General features: G+C 39.6%; 1 protein-coding gene across 1 annotated transcript; it reads left to right on the top strand.

Moving 5' to 3' along the window:
- Positions 1 to 16,092: 16,092 nt before the first annotated feature.
- On the top strand, positions 16,093 to 17,781 carry LOC135947645 (uncharacterized). The gene has a single exon (XM_065496521.1). The coding sequence runs from the start codon at positions 16,878 to 16,880 to the stop codon at positions 17,766 to 17,768; it is 891 nt and encodes a 296-aa protein (XP_065352593.1). The 5' UTR covers positions 16,093 to 16,877; the 3' UTR covers positions 17,769 to 17,781.
- The last annotated feature ends 406 nt before the right edge of the window (positions 17,782 to 18,187 follow it).

Below are 18,187 nucleotides of genomic sequence, written 5' to 3'. Positions count from 1 at the left end.
ATCATCAGAAGTTTGATGAAATTCCAAGAAAGCCAGACCAAAACTATCGATTCTTCGTCAAGGAATCGACCAATCATCAGAAGTTTGATGAAATTCCATGAAAGCCAGACCAAAACTATCGATTCTTCGTCAAGGAATCGACCAATCATCTGAAGTTTTATGAAATTCCAAGAAAGCCAGACCAAAACTATCGATTCTTCGTCAAGGAATCGATCAATCATCAGAAGTTTGATGAAATTCCAAGAAAGCCAGACCAAAAATATAGATTCTTCGTCAAGGAATCTACCAATCATCTGAAGTTTGATGAAATTCCAGGAAATCCAGACCAAAACTATCGATTCTCCGTCAAGGAATCGACCAATCATCTGAAGTTTGATGGAATTCCAAGAAAGCCCGACCAAAACTATCGATACTTTGTCAAGGAATCAACCAATCATCTGAAGTTTGATGAAATTCCAGGAAATCCAGACTAAAACTATCGATTCTTCGTCAAGGAATCGACCAATCATCTGAAGTTTGATGGAATTCCAAGAAAGCCCGACCAAACCTATCGATTCTTCCTCAAGGAATCAACCAATCATCTGAAATTTGATGAAATTAAAAGAAAGCCAGACCAAAACTATCGATACTTCGTCAAGGATTCAACCAATCATCTGAAGTTTGATGAAATTCCAGGAAATCCAGACTAAAACTATCGATTCTTCGTCAAGGAATCGACCAATCATCTGAAGTTTGATGGAATTCCAAGAAAGCCCGACCAAACCTATCGATTCTTCCTCAAGGAATCAACCAATCATCTGAAGTTTGATGAAATTAAAAGAAAGCCAGACCAAAACTATCGATTCTTCGTCAAGGAATCAACCAATCATCTGAAGTTTGATGAAATTCCAAGAAAGCCAGACCAAAACTATCGATTCTTCGTCAAGGAATCGACCAATCATCAGAAGTTTGATGAAATTCCGAGAAAGCCAGACCAAAACTATCGATTCTTCGTCAAGGAATCGACCAATCATCAGAAGTTTGATGAAATTCCATGAAAGCCAGACCAAAACTATCGATTCTTCGTCAAGGAATCGACCAATCATCTGAAGTTTTATGAAATTCCAAGAAAGCCAGACCAAAACTATCGATTCTTCCTCAAGGAATCGACCAATCATCTGAAGTTTGATGAAATTCAAAGAAAGCCAGACCAAAACTATCGATTCTTCGTCAAGGAATCTACCAACCATCTGAAGTTTGATGAAATTCCAGGAAATCCAGACCAAAACTATCGATTCTCCGTCAAGGAATCGACCAATCATCTGAAGTTTGATGGAATTCAAAGAAAGCCCGACAGAAACTTTCGATACTTTGTCAAGGAATCAACCAATCATCTGAAGTTTGATGAAATTCCAGGAAATCCAGACTAAAACTATCGATTCTTCGTCAAGGAATCGACCAATCATCTGAAGTTTGATGGAATTCCAAGAAAGCCCGACCAAACCTATCGATACTTTGTCAAGGAATCAACCAATCATGTGAAGTTTGATGAAATTCAAAGAAAGCCAGACCAAAACTATCGATACTTCGTCAAGGAATCGAACAATCAACTTAGGTTTGATGGAATTCCAAGAAAGCCAGACCAAAAATATCGATCCTTCCTCAAGGAATCGACCAATCATCTGAAATTTGATGAAATTCAAAGAAAGCCAGACCAAAACTATCGATTCTTCGTCAAGGAATCGACCAATCATCAGAAGTTTGATGAAATTCCATGAAAGCCAGACCAAAACTATCGATTCTTCGTCAAGGAATCGACCAATCATCTGAAGTTTTATGAAATTCCAAGAAAGCCAGACCAAAACTATCGATTCTTCGTCAAGGAATCGATCAATCATCAGAAGTTTGATGAAATTCCAAGAAAGCCAGACCAAAACTATCGATTCTTCGTCAAGGAATCGACCAATCATCTGAAGTTTGATGAAATTCAAAGAAAGCCTGACCAAAAATATAGATTCTTCGTCAAGGAATCTACCAATCATCTGAAGTTTGATGAAATTCCAGGAAATCCGGACTAAAACTATCGATTCTTCGTCAAGGAATTGACCAATCATCTGAAGTTTGATGGAATTCCAAGAAAGCCCGACCAAAACTATCGATATTTTGTCAAGGAATCGACCAATCATCTGAAGTTTGATGAAATTACAGGAAAACCAGACCAAAAATATCGAAATTTTGTCAAGGAATCGACCAATCATCTGAAGTTTGATGAAATTACAGGAAAGCCAGACCAAAAATATCGATCCTTCCTCAAGGAATCGACCAATCATCTGAAATTTGATGAAATTCAAAGAAAGCCAGACCAAAACTATCGATTCTTCGTCAAGGAATCGACCAATCATCTGAAGTTGTAAGAAATTCCAAGGAAGCCAGACCATAACTATCGATTCTTCGTCAAGGAATCGAACAATCAACTTTACGTTTGATGGAATTCCAAGAAAGCCAGACTAAAACTATCGATTCTTCGTCAAGGAATCGACCAATCATCAGAAGTTTGATGAAATTCCAAGAAAGCCAGACCAAAACTATCGATTCTTCGTCAAGGAATCGACCAATCATCTGAAGTTTGATGAAATTCCATGAAAGCCAGACCAAAACTATCGATTCTTCGTCAAGGAATCGACCAATCATCTGAAGTTTTATGAAATTCCAAGAAAGCCAGACCAAAACTATCGATTCTTCGTCAAGGAATCGACCAATCATCAGAAGTTTGATGAAATTCCAAGAAAGCCAGACCAAAAATATAGATTCTTCGTCAAGGAATCTACCAATCATCTGAAGTTTGATGAAATTCCAGGAAATCCAGACCAAAACTATCGATTCTCCGTCAAGGAATCGACCAATCATCTGAAGTTTGATGGAATTCCAAGAAAGCCCGACCAAAACTATCGATACTTTGTCAAGGAATCAACCAATCATCTGAATTTTGATGAAATTCCAGGAAATCCAGACAAAAACTATCGATTCTTCGTCAAGGAATCGACCAATCATCTGAAGTTTGATGGAATTCCAAGAAAGCCCGACCAAACCTATCGATTCTTCCTCAAGGAATCAACCAATCATCTGAAATTTGATGAAATTAAAAGAAAGCCAGACCAAAACTATCGATACTTCGTCAAGGATTCAACCAATCATCTGAAGTTTGATGAAATTCCAGGAAATCCAGACTAAAACTATCGATTCTTCGTCAAGGAATCGACCAATCATCTGAAGTTTGATGGAATTCCAAGAAAGCCCGACCAAACCTATCGATTCTTCCTCAAGGAATCAACCAATCATCTGAAGTTTGATGAAATTAAAAGAAAGCCAGACCAAAACTATCGATTCTTCGTCAAGGAATCAACCAATCATCTGAAGTTTGATGAAATTCCAAGAAAGCCAGACCAAAACTATCGATTCTTCGTCAAGGAATCGACCAATCATCAGAAGTTTGATGAAATTCCGAGAAAGCCAGACCAAAACTATCGATTCTTCGTCAAGGAATCGACCAATCATCAGAAGTTTGATGAAATTCCATGAAAGCCAGACCAAAACTATCGATTCTTCGTCAAGGAATCGACCAATCATCTGAAGTTTTATGAAATTCCAAGAAAGCCAGACCAAAACTATCGATTCTTCCTCAAGGAATCGACCAATCATCTGAAGTTTGATGAAATTCAAAGAAAGCCAGACCAAAACTATCGATTCTTCGTCAAGGAATCTACCAACCATCTGAAGTTTGATGAAATTCCAGGAAATCCAGACCAAAACTATCGATTCTCCGTCAAGGAATCGACCAATCATCTGAAGTTTGATGGAATTCAAAGAAAGCCCGACAGAAACTTTCGATACTTTGTCAAGGAATCAACCAATCATCTGAAGTTTGATGAAATTCCAGGAAATCCAGACTAAAACTATCGATTCTTCGTCAAGGAATCGACCAATCATCTGAAGTTTGATGGAATTCCAAGAAAGCCCGACCAAACCTATCGATACTTTGTCAAGGAATCAACCAATCATGTGAAGTTTGATGAAATTCAAAGAAAGCCAGACCAAAACTATCGATACTTCGTCAAGGAATCGAACAATCAACTTAGGTTTGATGGAATTCCAAGAAAGCCAGACCAAAAATATCGATCCTTCCTCAAGGAATCGACCAATCATCTGAAATTTGATGAAATTCAAAGAAAGCCAGACCAAAACTATCGATTCTTCGTCAAGGAATCGACCAATCATCTGAAGTTGTAAGAAATTCCAAGGAAGCCAGACCATAACTATCGATTCTTCGTCAAGGAATCGAACAATCAACTTTAGGTTTGATGGAATTCCAAGAAAGCCAGACTAAAACTATCGATTCTTCGTCAAGGAATCGACCAATCATCAGAAGTTTGATGAAATTCCAAGAAAGCCAGACCAAAACTATCGATTCTTCGTCAAGGAATCGACCAATCATCAGAAGTTTGATGAAATTCCATGAAAGCCAGACCAAAACTATCGATTCTTCGTCAAGGAATCGACCAATCATCTGAAGTTTTATGAAATTCCAAGAAAGCCAGACCAAAACTATCGATTCTTCGTCAAGGAATCGATCAATCATCAGAAGTTTGATGAAATTCCAAGAAAGCCAGACCAAAACTATCGATTCTTCGTCAAGGAATCTACCAATCATCTGAAGTTTGATGAAATTCCAGGAAATCCAGACCAAAACTATCGATTCTCCGTCAAGGAATCGACCAATCATCTGAAGTTTGATGGAATTCCAAGAAAGCCCGACCAAAACTATCGATACTTTGTCAAGGAATCAACCAATCATCTGAAGTTTGATGAAATTCCAGGAAATCCAGACAAAAACTATCGATTCTTCGTCAAGGAATCGACCAATCATCTGAAGTTTGATGGAATTCCAAGAAAGCCCGACCAAACCTATCGATTCTTCCTCAAGGAATCAACCAATCATCTGAAATTTGATGAAATTAAAAGAAAGCCAGACCAAAACTATCGATACTTCGTCAAGGATTCAACCAATCATCTGAAGTTTGATGAAATTCCAGGAAATCCAGACTAAAACTATCGATTCTTCGTCAAGGAATCGACCAATCATCTGAAGTTTGATGGAATTCCAAGAAAGCCCGACCAAACCTATCGATTCTTCCTCAAGGAATCAACCAATCATCTGAAGTTTGATGAAATTAAAAGAAAGCCAGACCAAAACTATCGATTCTTCGTCAAGGAATCAACCAATCATCTGAAGTTTGATGAAATTCCAAGAAAGCCAGACCAAAACTATCGATTCTTCGTCAAGGAATCGACCAATCATCAGAAGTTTGATGAAATTCCGAGAAAGCCAGACCAAAACTATCGATTCTTCGTCAAGGAATCGACCAATCATCAGAAGTTTGATGAAATTCCATGAAAGCCAGACCAAAACTATCGATTCTTCGTCAAGGAATCGACCAATCATCTGAAGTTTTATGAAATTCCAAGAAAGCCAGACCAAAACTATCGATTCTTCCTCAAGGAATCGACCAATCATCTGAAGTTTGATGAAATTCAAAGAAAGCCAGACCAAAACTATCGATTCTTCGTCAAGGAATCTACCAACCATCTGAAGTTTGATGAAATTCCAGGAAATCCAGACCAAAACTATCGATTCTCCGTCAAGGAATCGACCAATCATCTGAAGTTTGATGGAATTCAAAGAAAGCCCGACAGAAACTTTCGATACTTTGTCAAGGAATCAACCAATCATCTGAAGTTTGATGAAATTCCAGGAAATCCAGACTAAAACTATCGATTCTTCGTCAAGGAATCGACCAATCATCTGAAGTTTGATGGAATTCCAAGAAAGCCCGACCAAACCTATCGATACTTTGTCAAGGAATCAACCAATCATGTGAAGTTTGATGAAATTCAAAGAAAGCCAGACCAAAACTATCGATACTTCGTCAAGGAATCGAACAATCAACTTAGGTTTGATGGAATTCCAAGAAAGCCAGACCAAAACTATCGATTCTTCGTCAAGGAATCGACCAATCATCAGAAGTTTGATGAAATTCCAAGAAAGCCAGACCAAAACTATCGATTCTTCGTCAAGGAATCGATCAATCATCAGAAGTTTGATGAAATTCCAAGAAAGCCAGACCAAAACTATCGATTCTTCGTCAAGGAATCTACCAACCATCTGAAGTTTGATAAAATTCCAGGAAAGCCAGACCAAAACTATCGATTCTTCGTCAAGGAATCGACCAATCATCTGAAGTTTTATGAAATTCCAAGAAAGCCAGACCAAAACTATCGATTCTTCCTCAAGGAATCGACCAATCATCTGAAGTTTGATGAAATTCAAAGAAAGCCTGACCAAAAATATAGATTCTTCGTCAAGGAATCTACCAATCATCTGAAGTTTGATGAAATTCCAGGAAATCCGGACTAAAACTATCGATTCTTCGTCAAGGAATTGACCAATCATCTGAAGTTTGATGGAATTCCAAGAAAGCCCGACCAAAACTATCGATATTTTGTCAAGGAATCGACCAATCATCTGAAGTTTGATGAAATTACAGGAAAGCCAGACCAAAAATATCGATCCTTCCTCAAGGAATCGACCAATCATCTGAAATTTGATGAAATTCAAAGAAAGCCAGACCAAAACTATCGATTCTTCGTCAAGGAATCGACCAATCATCTGAAGTTTGATAAAATTCAAAGAAAGCCTGACCAAAAATATAGATTCTTCGTCAAGGAATCTACCAACCATCTGAAGTTTGATGAAATTCCAGGAAATCCAGACCAAAACTATCGATTCTCCGTCAAGGAATCGACCAATCATCTGAAGTTTGATGGAATTCCAAGAAAGCCCGACCAAAACTATCGATACTTTGTCAAGGAATCAACCAATCATCTGAAGTTTGATGAAATTCCAGGAAATCCAGACAAAAACTATCGATTCTTCGTCAAGGAATCGACCAATCATCTGAAGTTTGATGGAATTCCAAGAAAGCCCGACCAAACCTATCGATTCTTCCTCAAGGAATCAACCAATCATCTGAAATTTGATGAAATTAAAAGAAAGCCAGACCAAAACTATCGATACTTCGTCAAGGATTCAACCAATCATCTGAAGTTTGATGAAATTCCAGGAAATCCAGACTAAAACTATCGATTCTTCGTCAAGGAATCGACCAATCATCTGAAGTTTGATGGAATTCCAAGAAAGCCCGACCAAACCTATCGATTCTTCCTCAAGGAATCAACCAATCATCTGAAGTTTGATGAAATTAAAAGAAAGCCAGACCAAAACTATCGATTCTTCGTCAAGGAATCAACCAATCATCTGAAGTTTGATGAAATTCCAAGAAAGCCAGACCAAAACTATCGATTCTTCGTCAAGGAATCGACCAATCATCAGAAGTTTGATGAAATTCCGAGAAAGCCAGACCAAAACTATCGATTCTTCGTCAAGGAATCGACCAATCATCAGAAGTTTGATGAAATTCCATGAAAGCCAGACCAAAACTATCGATTCTTCGTCAAGGAATCGACCAATCATCTGAAGTTTTATGAAATTCCAAGAAAGCCAGACCAAAACTATCGATTCTTCCTCAAGGAATCGACCAATCATCTGAAGTTTGATGAAATTCAAAGAAAGCCAGACCAAAACTATCGATTCTTCTTCAAGGAATCTACCAACCATCTGAAGTTTGATGAAATTCCAGGAAATCCAGACCAAAACTATCGATTCTCCGTCAAGGAATCGACCAATCATCTGAAGTTTGATGGAATTCAAAGAAAGCCCGACAGAAACTTTCGATACTTTGTCAAGGAATCAACCAATCATCTGAAGTTTGATGAAATTCCAGGAAATCCAGACTAAAACTATCGATTCTTCGTCAAGGAATCGACCAATCATCTGAAGTTTGATGGAATTCCAAGAAAGCCCGACCAAACCTATCGATACTTTGTCAAGGAATCAACCAATCATGTGAAGTTTGATGAAATTCAAAGAAAGCCAGACCAAAACTATCGATACTTCGTCAAGGAATCGAACAATCAACTTAGGTTTGATGGAATTCCAAGAAAGCCAGACCAAAACTATCGATTCTTCGTCAAGGAATCGACCAATCATCAGAAGTTTGATGAAATTCCAAGAAAGCCAGACCAAAACTATCGATTCTTCGTCAAGGAATCGATCAATCATCAGAAGTTTGATGAAATTCCAAGAAAGCCAGACCAAAACAATCGATTCTTCGTCAAGGAATCTACCAACCATCTGAAGTTTGATAAAATTCCAGGAAAGCCAGACCAAAACTATCGATTCTTCGTCAAGGAATCGACCAATCATCTGAAGTTTTATGAAATTCCAAGAAAGCCAGACCAAAACTATCGATTCTTCCTCAAGGAATCGACCAATCATCTGAAGTTTGATGAAATTCAAAGAAAGCCAGACCAAAACTATCGATTCTTCGTCAAGGAATCTACCAACCATCTGAAGTTTGATGAAATTCCAGGAAATCCAGACCAAAACTATCGATTCTCCGTCAAGGAATCGACCAATCATCTGAAGTTTGATGGAATTCAAAGAAAGCCCGACAGAAACTTTCGATACTTTGTCAAGGAATCAACCAATCATCTGAAGTTTGATGAAATTCCAGGAAATCCAGACTAAAACTATCGATTCTTCGTCAAGGAATCGACCAATCATCTGAAGTTTGATGGAATTCCAAGAAAGCCCGACCAAACCTATCGATACTTTGTCAAGGAATCAACCAATCATGTGAAGTTTGATGAAATTCAAAGAAAGCCAGACCAAAACTATCGATACTTCGTCAAGGAATCGAACAATCAACTTAGGTTTGATGGAATTCCAAGAAAGCCAGACCAAAACTATCGATTCTTCGTCAAGGAATCGACCAATCATCAGAAGTTTGATGAAATTCCAAGAAAGCCAGACCAAAACTATCGATTCTTCGTCAAGGAATCGATCAATCATCAGAAGTTTGATGAAATTCCAAGAAAGCCAGACCAAAACTATCGATTCTTCGTCAAGGAATCGACCAATCATCTGAAGTTTGATAAAATTCAAAGAAAGCCTGACCAAAAATATAGATTCTTCGTCAAGGAATCTACCAACCATCTGAAGTTTGATAAAATTCCAGGAAATCCAGACCAAAACTATCGATTTTCCGTCAAGGAATCGACCAATCATCTGAAGTTTGATGGAATTCCAAGAAAGCCCGACCAAAACTATCGATACTTTGTCAAGGAATCAACCAATCATCTGAAGTTTGATGAAATTCCAGGAAATCCAGACTAAAACTATCGATTCTTCGTCAAGGAATCGACCAATCATCTGAAGTTTGATGGAATTCCAAGAAAGCCCGACCAAACCTATCGATTCTTCCTCAAGGAATCAACCAATCATCTGAAATTTGATGAAATTAAAAGAAAGCCAGACCAAAACTATCGATACTTCGTCAAGGATTCAACCAATCATCTGAAGTTTGATGAAATTCCAGGAAATCCAGACTAAAACTATCGATTCTTCGTCAAGGAATCGACCAATAATCTGAAGTTTGATGAAATTTCAAGAAAGCCAGACCAAAACTATCGATTCTTCGTCAAGGAATCGATCAATCATCAGAAGTTTGATGAAATTCCAAGAAAGCCAGACCAAAACTATCGATTCTTCGTCAAGGAATCGACCAATAATCTGAAGTTTGATGAAATTTCAAGAAAGCCAGACCAAAACTATCGATTCTTCGTCAAGGAATCGATCAATCATCAGAAGTTTGATGAAATTCCAAGAAAGCCAGACCAAAACTATCGATTCTTCGTCAAGGAATCTACCAACCATCTGAAGTTTGATGAAATTCCAGGAAATCCAGACCAAAACTATCGATTCTCCGTCAAGGAATCGACCAATCATCTGAAGTTTGATGGAATTCAAAGAAAGCCCGACAGAAACTTTCGATACTTTGTCAAGGAATCAACCAATCATCTGAAGTTTGATGAAATTCCAGGAAATCCAGACTAAAACTATCGATTCTTCGTCAAGGAATCGACCAATCATCTGAAGTTTGATGGAATTCCAAGAAAGCCCGACCAAACCTATCGATACTTTGTCAAGGAATCAACCAATAATCTGAAGTTTGATGAAATTTCAAGAAAGCCAGACCAAAACTATCGATTCTTCGTCAAGGAATCGATCAATCATCAGAAATTTGATGAAATTCCAAGAAAGCCAGACCAAAACTATCGATTCTTCGTCAAGGAATCGACCAATCATCTGAAGTTTTATGAAATTCCAGGAAATCCAGACTAAAACTATCGATTCTTCGTCAAGGAATCGACCAATCATCTGAAGTTTGATGGAATTCCAAGAAAGCCCGACCAAACCTATCGATACTTTGTCAAGGAATCAACCAATCATGTGAAGTTTGATGAAATTCAAAGAAAGCCAGACCAAAACTATCGATACTTCGTCAAGGAATCGAACAATCAACTTAGGTTTGATGGAATTCCAAGAAAGCCAGACCAAAACTATCGATTCTTCGTCAAGGAATCGACCAATCATCAGAAGTTTGATGAAATTCCAAGAAAGCCAGACCAAAACTATCGATTCTTCGTCAAGGAATCGATCAATCATCAGAAGTTTGATGAAATTCCAAGAAAGCCAGACCAAAACTATCGATTCTTCGTCAAGGAATCGACCAATCATCTGAAGTTTGATAAAATTCAAAGAAAGCCTGACCAAAAATATAGATTCTTCGTCAAGGAATCTACCAACCATCTGAAGTTTGATAAAATTCCAGGAAATCCAGACCAAAACTATCGATTCTCCGTCAAGGAATCGACCAATCATCTGAAGTTTGATGGAATTCCAAGAAAGCCCGACCAAAACTATCGATACTTTGTCAAGGAATCAACCAATCATCTGAAGTTTGATGAAATTCCAGGAAATCCAGACTAAAACTATCGATTCTTCGTCAAGGAATCGACCAATCATCTGAAGTTGGATGGAATTCCAAGAAAGCCCGACCAAACCTATCGATTCTTCCTCAAGGAATCAACCAATCATCTGTAATTTGATGAAATTAAAAGAAAGCCAGACCAAAACTATCGATACTTCGTCAAGGATTCAACCAATCATCTGAAGTTTGATGAAATTCCAGGAAATCCAGACTAAAACTATCGATTCTTCGTCAAGGAATCGACCAATAATCTGAAGTTTGATGAAATTTCAAGAAAGCCAGACCAAAACTATCGATTCTTCGTCAAGGAATCGATCAATCATCAGAAGTTTGATGAAATTCCAAGAAAGCCAGACCAAAACTATCGATTCTTCGTCAAGGAATCGACCAATAATCTGAAGTTTGATGAAATTTCAAGAAAGCCAGACCAAAACTATCGATTCTTCGTCAAGGAATCGATCAATCATCAGAAGTTTGATGAAATTCCAAGAAAGCCAGACCAAAACTATCGATTCTTCGTCAAGGAATCTACCAACCATCTGAAGTTTGATGAAATTCCAGGAAATCCAGACCAAAACTATCGATTCTCCGTCAAGGAATCGACCAATCATCTGAAGTTTGATGGAATTCAAAGAAAGCCCGACAGAAACTTTCGATACTTTGTCAAGGAATCAACCAATCATCTGAAGTTTGATGAAATTCCAGGAAATCCAGACTAAAACTATCGATTCTTCGTCAAGGAATCGACCAATCATCTGAAGTTTGATGGAATTCCAAGAAAGCCCGACCAAACCTATCGATACTTTGTCAAGGAATCAACCAATCATCTGAAGTTTGATGAAATTACAAGAAAGCCAGACCAAAACTATCGATTCTTCGTCAAGGAATCGATCAATCATCAGAAATTTGATGAAATTCCAAGAAAGCCAGACCAAAACTATCGATTCTTCGTCAAGGAATCGACCAATCATCTGAAGTTTTATGAAATTCCAGGAAATCCAGACCAAAACTATCGATTCTCCGTCAAGGAATCGACCAATCATCTGAAGTTTGATGGAATTCCAAGAAAGCCCGACCAAACCTATCGATTCTTCCTCAAGGAATCAACCAATCATCTGAAGTTTGATGAAATTAAAAGAAAGCCAGACCAAAACTATCGATTCTTCGTCAAGGAATCGACCAATCATCTGAAGTTTGATGGAATTTCAAGAAAGCCAGACCAAAACTATCGATTCTTCGTCAAGGAATCGACCAATCATCTGAAGTTTGATGAAATTCCAAGAAAGCCAGACCAAAACTATCGATTCTTCGTCAAGGAATCGATCAATCATCAGAAGTTTGATGAAATTCCAAGAAAGCCAGACCAAAACTATCGATTCTTCGTCAAGGAATCGACCAATCATCTGAAGTTTGATAAAATTCAAAGAAAGCCTGACCAAAAATATAGATTCTTCGTCAAGGAATCTACCAATCATCTGAAGTTTGATGAAATTCCAGGAAATCCGGACTAAAACTATCGATTCTTCGTCAAGGAATTGACCAATCATCTGAAGTTTGATGGAATTCCAAGAAAGCCCGACCAAAACTATCGATATTTTGTCAAGGAATCGACCAATCATCTGAAGTTTGATGAAATTACAGGAAAGCCAGACCAAAAATATCGATCCTTCCTCAAGGAATCGACCAATCATCTGAAATTTGATGAAATTCAAAGAAAGCCAGACCAAAACTATCGATTCTTCGTCAAGGAATCGACCAATCATCTGAAGTTTGATAAAATTCAAAGAAAGCCTGACCAAAAATATAGATTCTTCGTCAAGGAATCTACCAACCATCTGAAGTTTGATAAAATTCCAGGAAATCCAGACCAAAACTATCGATTCTCCGTCAAGGAATCGACCAATCATCTGAAGTTTGATGGAATTCCAAGAAAGCCCGACCAAAACTATCGATACTTTGTCAAGGAATCAACCAATCATCTGAATTTTGATGAAATTCCAGGAAATCCAGACAAAAACTATCGATTCTTCGTCAAGGAATCGACCAATCATCTGAAGTTTGATGGAATTCCAAGAAAGCCCGACCAAACCTATCGATTCTTCCTCAAGGAATCAACCAATCATCTGAAATTTGATGAAATTAAAAGAAAGCCAGACCAAAACTATCGATACTTCGTCAAGGAATCGACCAATCATCTGAAGTTTGATGAAATTCCAGGAAATCCAGACTAAAACTATCGATTCTTCGTCAAGGAATCGACCAATCATCTGAAGTTTGATGGAATTCCAAGAAAGCCCGACCAAACCTATCGATTCTTCCTCAAGGAATCAACCAATCATCTGAAGTTTGATGAAATTAAAAGAAAGCCAGACCAAAACTATCGATTCTTCGTCAAGGAATCAACCAATCATCTGAAGTTTGATGAAATTCCAAGAAAGCCAGACCAAAACTATCGATTCTTCGTCAAGGAATCGACCAATCATCAGAAGTTTGATGAAATTCCGAGAAAGCCAGACCAAAACTATCGATTCTTCGTCAAGGAATCGACCAATCATCAGAAGTTTGATGAAATTCCATGAAAGCCAGACCAAAACTATCGATTCTTCGTCAAGGAATCGACCAATCATCTGAAGTTTTATGAAATTCCAAGAAAGCCAGACCAAAACTATCGATTCTTCCTCAAGGAATCGACCAATCATCTGAAGTTTGATGAAATTCAAAGAAAGCCAGACCAAAACTATCGATTCTTCGTCAAGGAATCTACCAACCATCTGAAGTTTGATGAAATTCCAGGAAATCCAGACCAAAACTATCGATTCTCCGTCAAGGAATCGACCAATCATCTGAAGTTTGATGGAATTCAAAGAAAGCCCGACAGAAGCTTTCGATACTTTGTCAAGGAATCAACCAATCATCTGAAGTTTGATGAAATTCCAGGAAATCCAGACTAAAACTATCGATTCTTCGTCAAGGAATCGACCAATCATCTGAAGTTTGATGGAATTCCAAGAAAGCCCGACCAAACCTATCGATACTTTGTCAAGGAATCAACCAATCATGTGAAGTTTGATGAAATTCAAAGAAAGCCAGACCAAAACTATCGATACTTCGTCAAGGAATCGAACAATCAACTTAGGTTTGATGGAATTCCAAGAAAGCCAGACCAAAACTATCGATTCTTCGTCAAGGAATCGACCAATCATCAGAAGTTTGATGAAATTCCAAGAAAGCCAGACCAAAACTATCGATTCTTCGTCAAGGAATCGATCAATCATCAGAAGTTTGATGAAATTCCAAGAAAGCCAGACCAAAACTATCGATTCTTCGTCAAGGAATCGACCAATCATCTGAAGTTTGATGAAATTCAAAGAAAGCCAGACCAAAAATATAGATTCTTCGTCAAGGAATCTACCAACCATCTGAAGTTTGATAAAATTCCAGGAAATCCAGACCAAAACTATCGATTTTCCGTCAAGGAATCGACCAATCATCTGAAGTTTGATGGAATTCCAAGAAAGCCCGACCAAAACTATCGATACTTTGTCAAGGAATCAACCAATCATCTGAAGTTTGATGAAATTCCAGGAAATCCAGACTAAAACTATCGATTCTTCGTCAAGGAATCGACCAATCATCTGAAGTTTGATGGAATTCCAAGAAAGCCCGACCAAACCTATCGATTCTTCCTCAAGGAATCAACCAATCATCTGAAATTTGATGAAATTAAAAGAAAGCCAGACCAAAACTATCGATACTTCGTCAAGGATTCAACCAATCATCTGAAGTTTGATGAAATTCCAGGAAATCCAGACTAAAACTATCGATTCTTCGTCAAGGAATCGACCAATCATCTGAAGTTTGATGAAATTTCAAGAAAGCCAGACCAAAACTATCGATTCTTCGTCAAGGAATCGATCAATCATCAGAAGTTTGATGAAATTCCAAGAAAGCCAGACCAAAACTATCGATTCTTCGTCAAGGAATCGACCAATCATCTGAAGTTTGATGAAATTCCAAGAAAGCCAGACCAAAACTATCGATTCTTCGTCAAGGTATCGATCAATCATCAGAAGTTTGATGAAATTCCAAGAAAGCCAGACCAAAACTATCGATTCTTCGTCAAGGAATCGACCAATCATCTGAAGTTTGATGAAATTCCAAGAAATCCAGACTAAAACTATCGATTCTTCGTCAAGGAATCGACCAATCATCTGAAGTTTGATGGAATTCCAAGAAAGCCCGACCAAACCTATCGATTCTTCCTCAAGGAATCAACCAATCATCTGAAGTTTGATGAAATTCCAGGAAATCCAGACTAAAACTATCGATTCTTCGTCAAGGAATCGACCAATCATCTGAAGTTGGATGGAATTCCGAGAAAGCCCGACCAAACCTATCGATTCTTCCTCAAGGAATCAACCAATCATCTGAAATTTGATGAAATTAAAAGAAAGCCAGACCAAAACTATCGATACTTCGTCAAGGATTCAACCAATCATCTGAAGTTTGATGAAATTCCAAGAAGGCCAGACCAAAACTATCGATTCTTCGTCAAGGAATCGACCAATCATCTGAAGTTTGATAAAATTCAAAGAAAGCCTGACCAAAAATATAGATTCTTCGTCAAGGAATCTACCAACCATCTGAAGTTTGATAAAATTCCAGGAAATCCAGACCAAAACTATCGATTCTCCGTCAAGGAATCGACCAATCATCTGAAGTTTGATGGAATTCCAAGAAAGCCCGACCAAAACTATCGATACTTTGTCAAGGAATCAACCAATCATGTGAAGTTTGATGAAATTCAAAGAAAGCCAGACCAAAACTATCGATACTTCGTCAAGGAATCGAACAATCAACTTAGGTTTGATGGAATTCCAAGAAAGCCAGACCAAAACTATCGATTCTTCGTCAAGGAATCGACCAATCATCAGAAGTTTGATGGAATTCCAAGAAAGCCCGACCAAAACTATCGAAACTGTGTCAAGGAATCAACCAATCATCTGAAGTTTGATGAAATTCCAGGAAATCCAGACTAAAACTATCGATTCTTCGTCAAGGAATCGACCAATCATCTGAAGTTTGATGGAATTTGTGGTGGCTCTGACTCTCTCTGACTCTCTCCCCCACTTTGTGCTAGTGCGCCCTGTGCTCTTGTGACTTCTCACCCCCACTTAAGATGGTGCTGAAAACCTCCAGAAGTTTCCCCCATCTCAAAATGTACTTTAATTAACAACATTAATTAGCTGACTAATTGTGTCCTCAATTCATCGATATTACAATTTACAATAAACTCTGACAATAAAGGCAAACCCAATTTCACCCTTATTAGTAATGCACAGCAATAAATATGATTCAAATAAAACTCTACTTCGCGACGCACTTTACGGCCAGCCGTTTAGGCCGGTCTCTGTTCACTCAGTCTAATAAACCGAAGTTAAGCAAGTTAAAAATCAGTAGTTGAGTGTTTTACTTCATACGACTACCGCTCCTACATTTTGGTGACCCCGACGCTCCGACTGCACGGACACCTTACCTGGCCGCACCTGGATGCCTACCTAGGACTACCTGGCCGCACCTGGATGCCTACCTAGGACAACCTGGCCACACCTGGATGCCTACCTAGGACTACCTGGACGCACCTGGATGCCTACCTAGGACTACCTGGACGCACCTGGCCGACTACCTAGGACTACCTGGACGACTCCCTGGATACCTGGACGACTACCTAGGACACCGGGACCCCTGGACGACTACCTGGACGCCTGGAACACCTCGACGCCTACCTGGAGGATCCCTGGCCCAGCATACCTGTCCGGCTACACACCTGGATCGACGCCCAGCTGCAAAAGCAATATTTTCGTCTCTGCGGACTGCCTAGCAACAGAGATGCAAGCAGAAGACGTGGAAGCCCCCTCCGTCCAGAACATCACCCAGCTTCGCCTACCCGACTTTTGGAAAGGCGACGTCGAATCTTGGTTCGAGCGTGTCGACGCATTTTTCACCCTCCGGCGGATCAAAAGTGACGAGCAACGTATCGCCTGGATTAAACAAGGCCTTCCAGCAGACATCTACGTGCAGACGCGCGACATCTTCAGGAACTTACCCGAAACAGACTCCTATAACCACGTAAAGGCGGAAATTTTGAAACGCCTTGGTCCAACCAAAGACCAAAAACTGCAACAGCTGCTGGCGAGAGAAGAACTGGGGGACCAAAAGCCCTCAACCTTTCTCCGCAAATTGCAATGCCTCGCAGATAAGGAAGGTACTGACGACATGCTGCGCACGATCTGGATCAACCGGCTTCCGAACGAAATCCGCAAGCTCCTTGCCACACAGACCGCCTGCTCCCTGACGGACCAAGCAGAGACCGCTGATCACATTTGGAACATTCTTGGCAAACAACAGCACACTTTTGCTGCAACCGCGACCCGCCCACCACTCGTGGCCCTTGATCCATATGACGACTACCGACGCCTCATCGAAAAGAACCAGCGCGACATGCAACAACTGGTGTCTGGCGTGCTGGACAGCATCCAGTCCTTGGCCATCAGCCTTAAACAAGACCGGGGACGAAGCCCTCGTCGCCACGACTTTGTTCAGAATGACAGAGTGGACGACAGCAAGAAATTCGATCGTCGCCGCAACCGCAGCCGATCTCGTCCTCGCTTCAACTCCGACGGCACCTGCTTCTACCACGGAGAATTTGGCTCCAAGGCACGGAAATGTCTCGAAGGATGTAAATTCTTCCAGCCGGGAAACTTAAACAGCAAGTGCTAGAGGCGGCAACCACTTGCTCCCCTCCATCCGGCCGCCTCTTCATCAAAGACAGGCAAACAAATATTGAATTTCTGGTTGACACAGGCTCTGACGTGTGTGTTTTCCCACGCAAACTTGTGAAAAACCTTGACTCCCTCGCTAAAACCTTCTTGGACCTGACTGCGGCCAACGGATCTGCAATCAAAATCTACGGTGTGCTTAACATCAACCTCAACCTCGGGCTGCGACGAGAATTTTCTTGGAACTTTGTCGTTGCGGACGTAGGAAAACCAATCATCGGTGTCGACTTTCTAACTCATTACGACCTGCTGGTGGACATCAGACGGCAGAAACTCATTGACAACCTCACCAGCTGCTCCGTTATTGGTATCAAGCCAACAGGTAACTGGCCCAGCGTGAAAACTATCACCGGCACTGGC

This window comes from Cloeon dipterum, unplaced genomic scaffold, assembly GCF_949628265.1.
Source record: "Cloeon dipterum unplaced genomic scaffold, ieCloDipt1.1 scaffold_14_ctg1, whole genome shotgun sequence".
In the NCBI taxonomy this organism is placed as follows: Eukaryota; Metazoa; Arthropoda; class Insecta; order Ephemeroptera; family Baetidae; genus Cloeon; species Cloeon dipterum.
The sequence above is the reverse complement of the archived record's forward strand: the minus strand, read 5'-3'. Positions and strand labels throughout refer to the sequence as shown.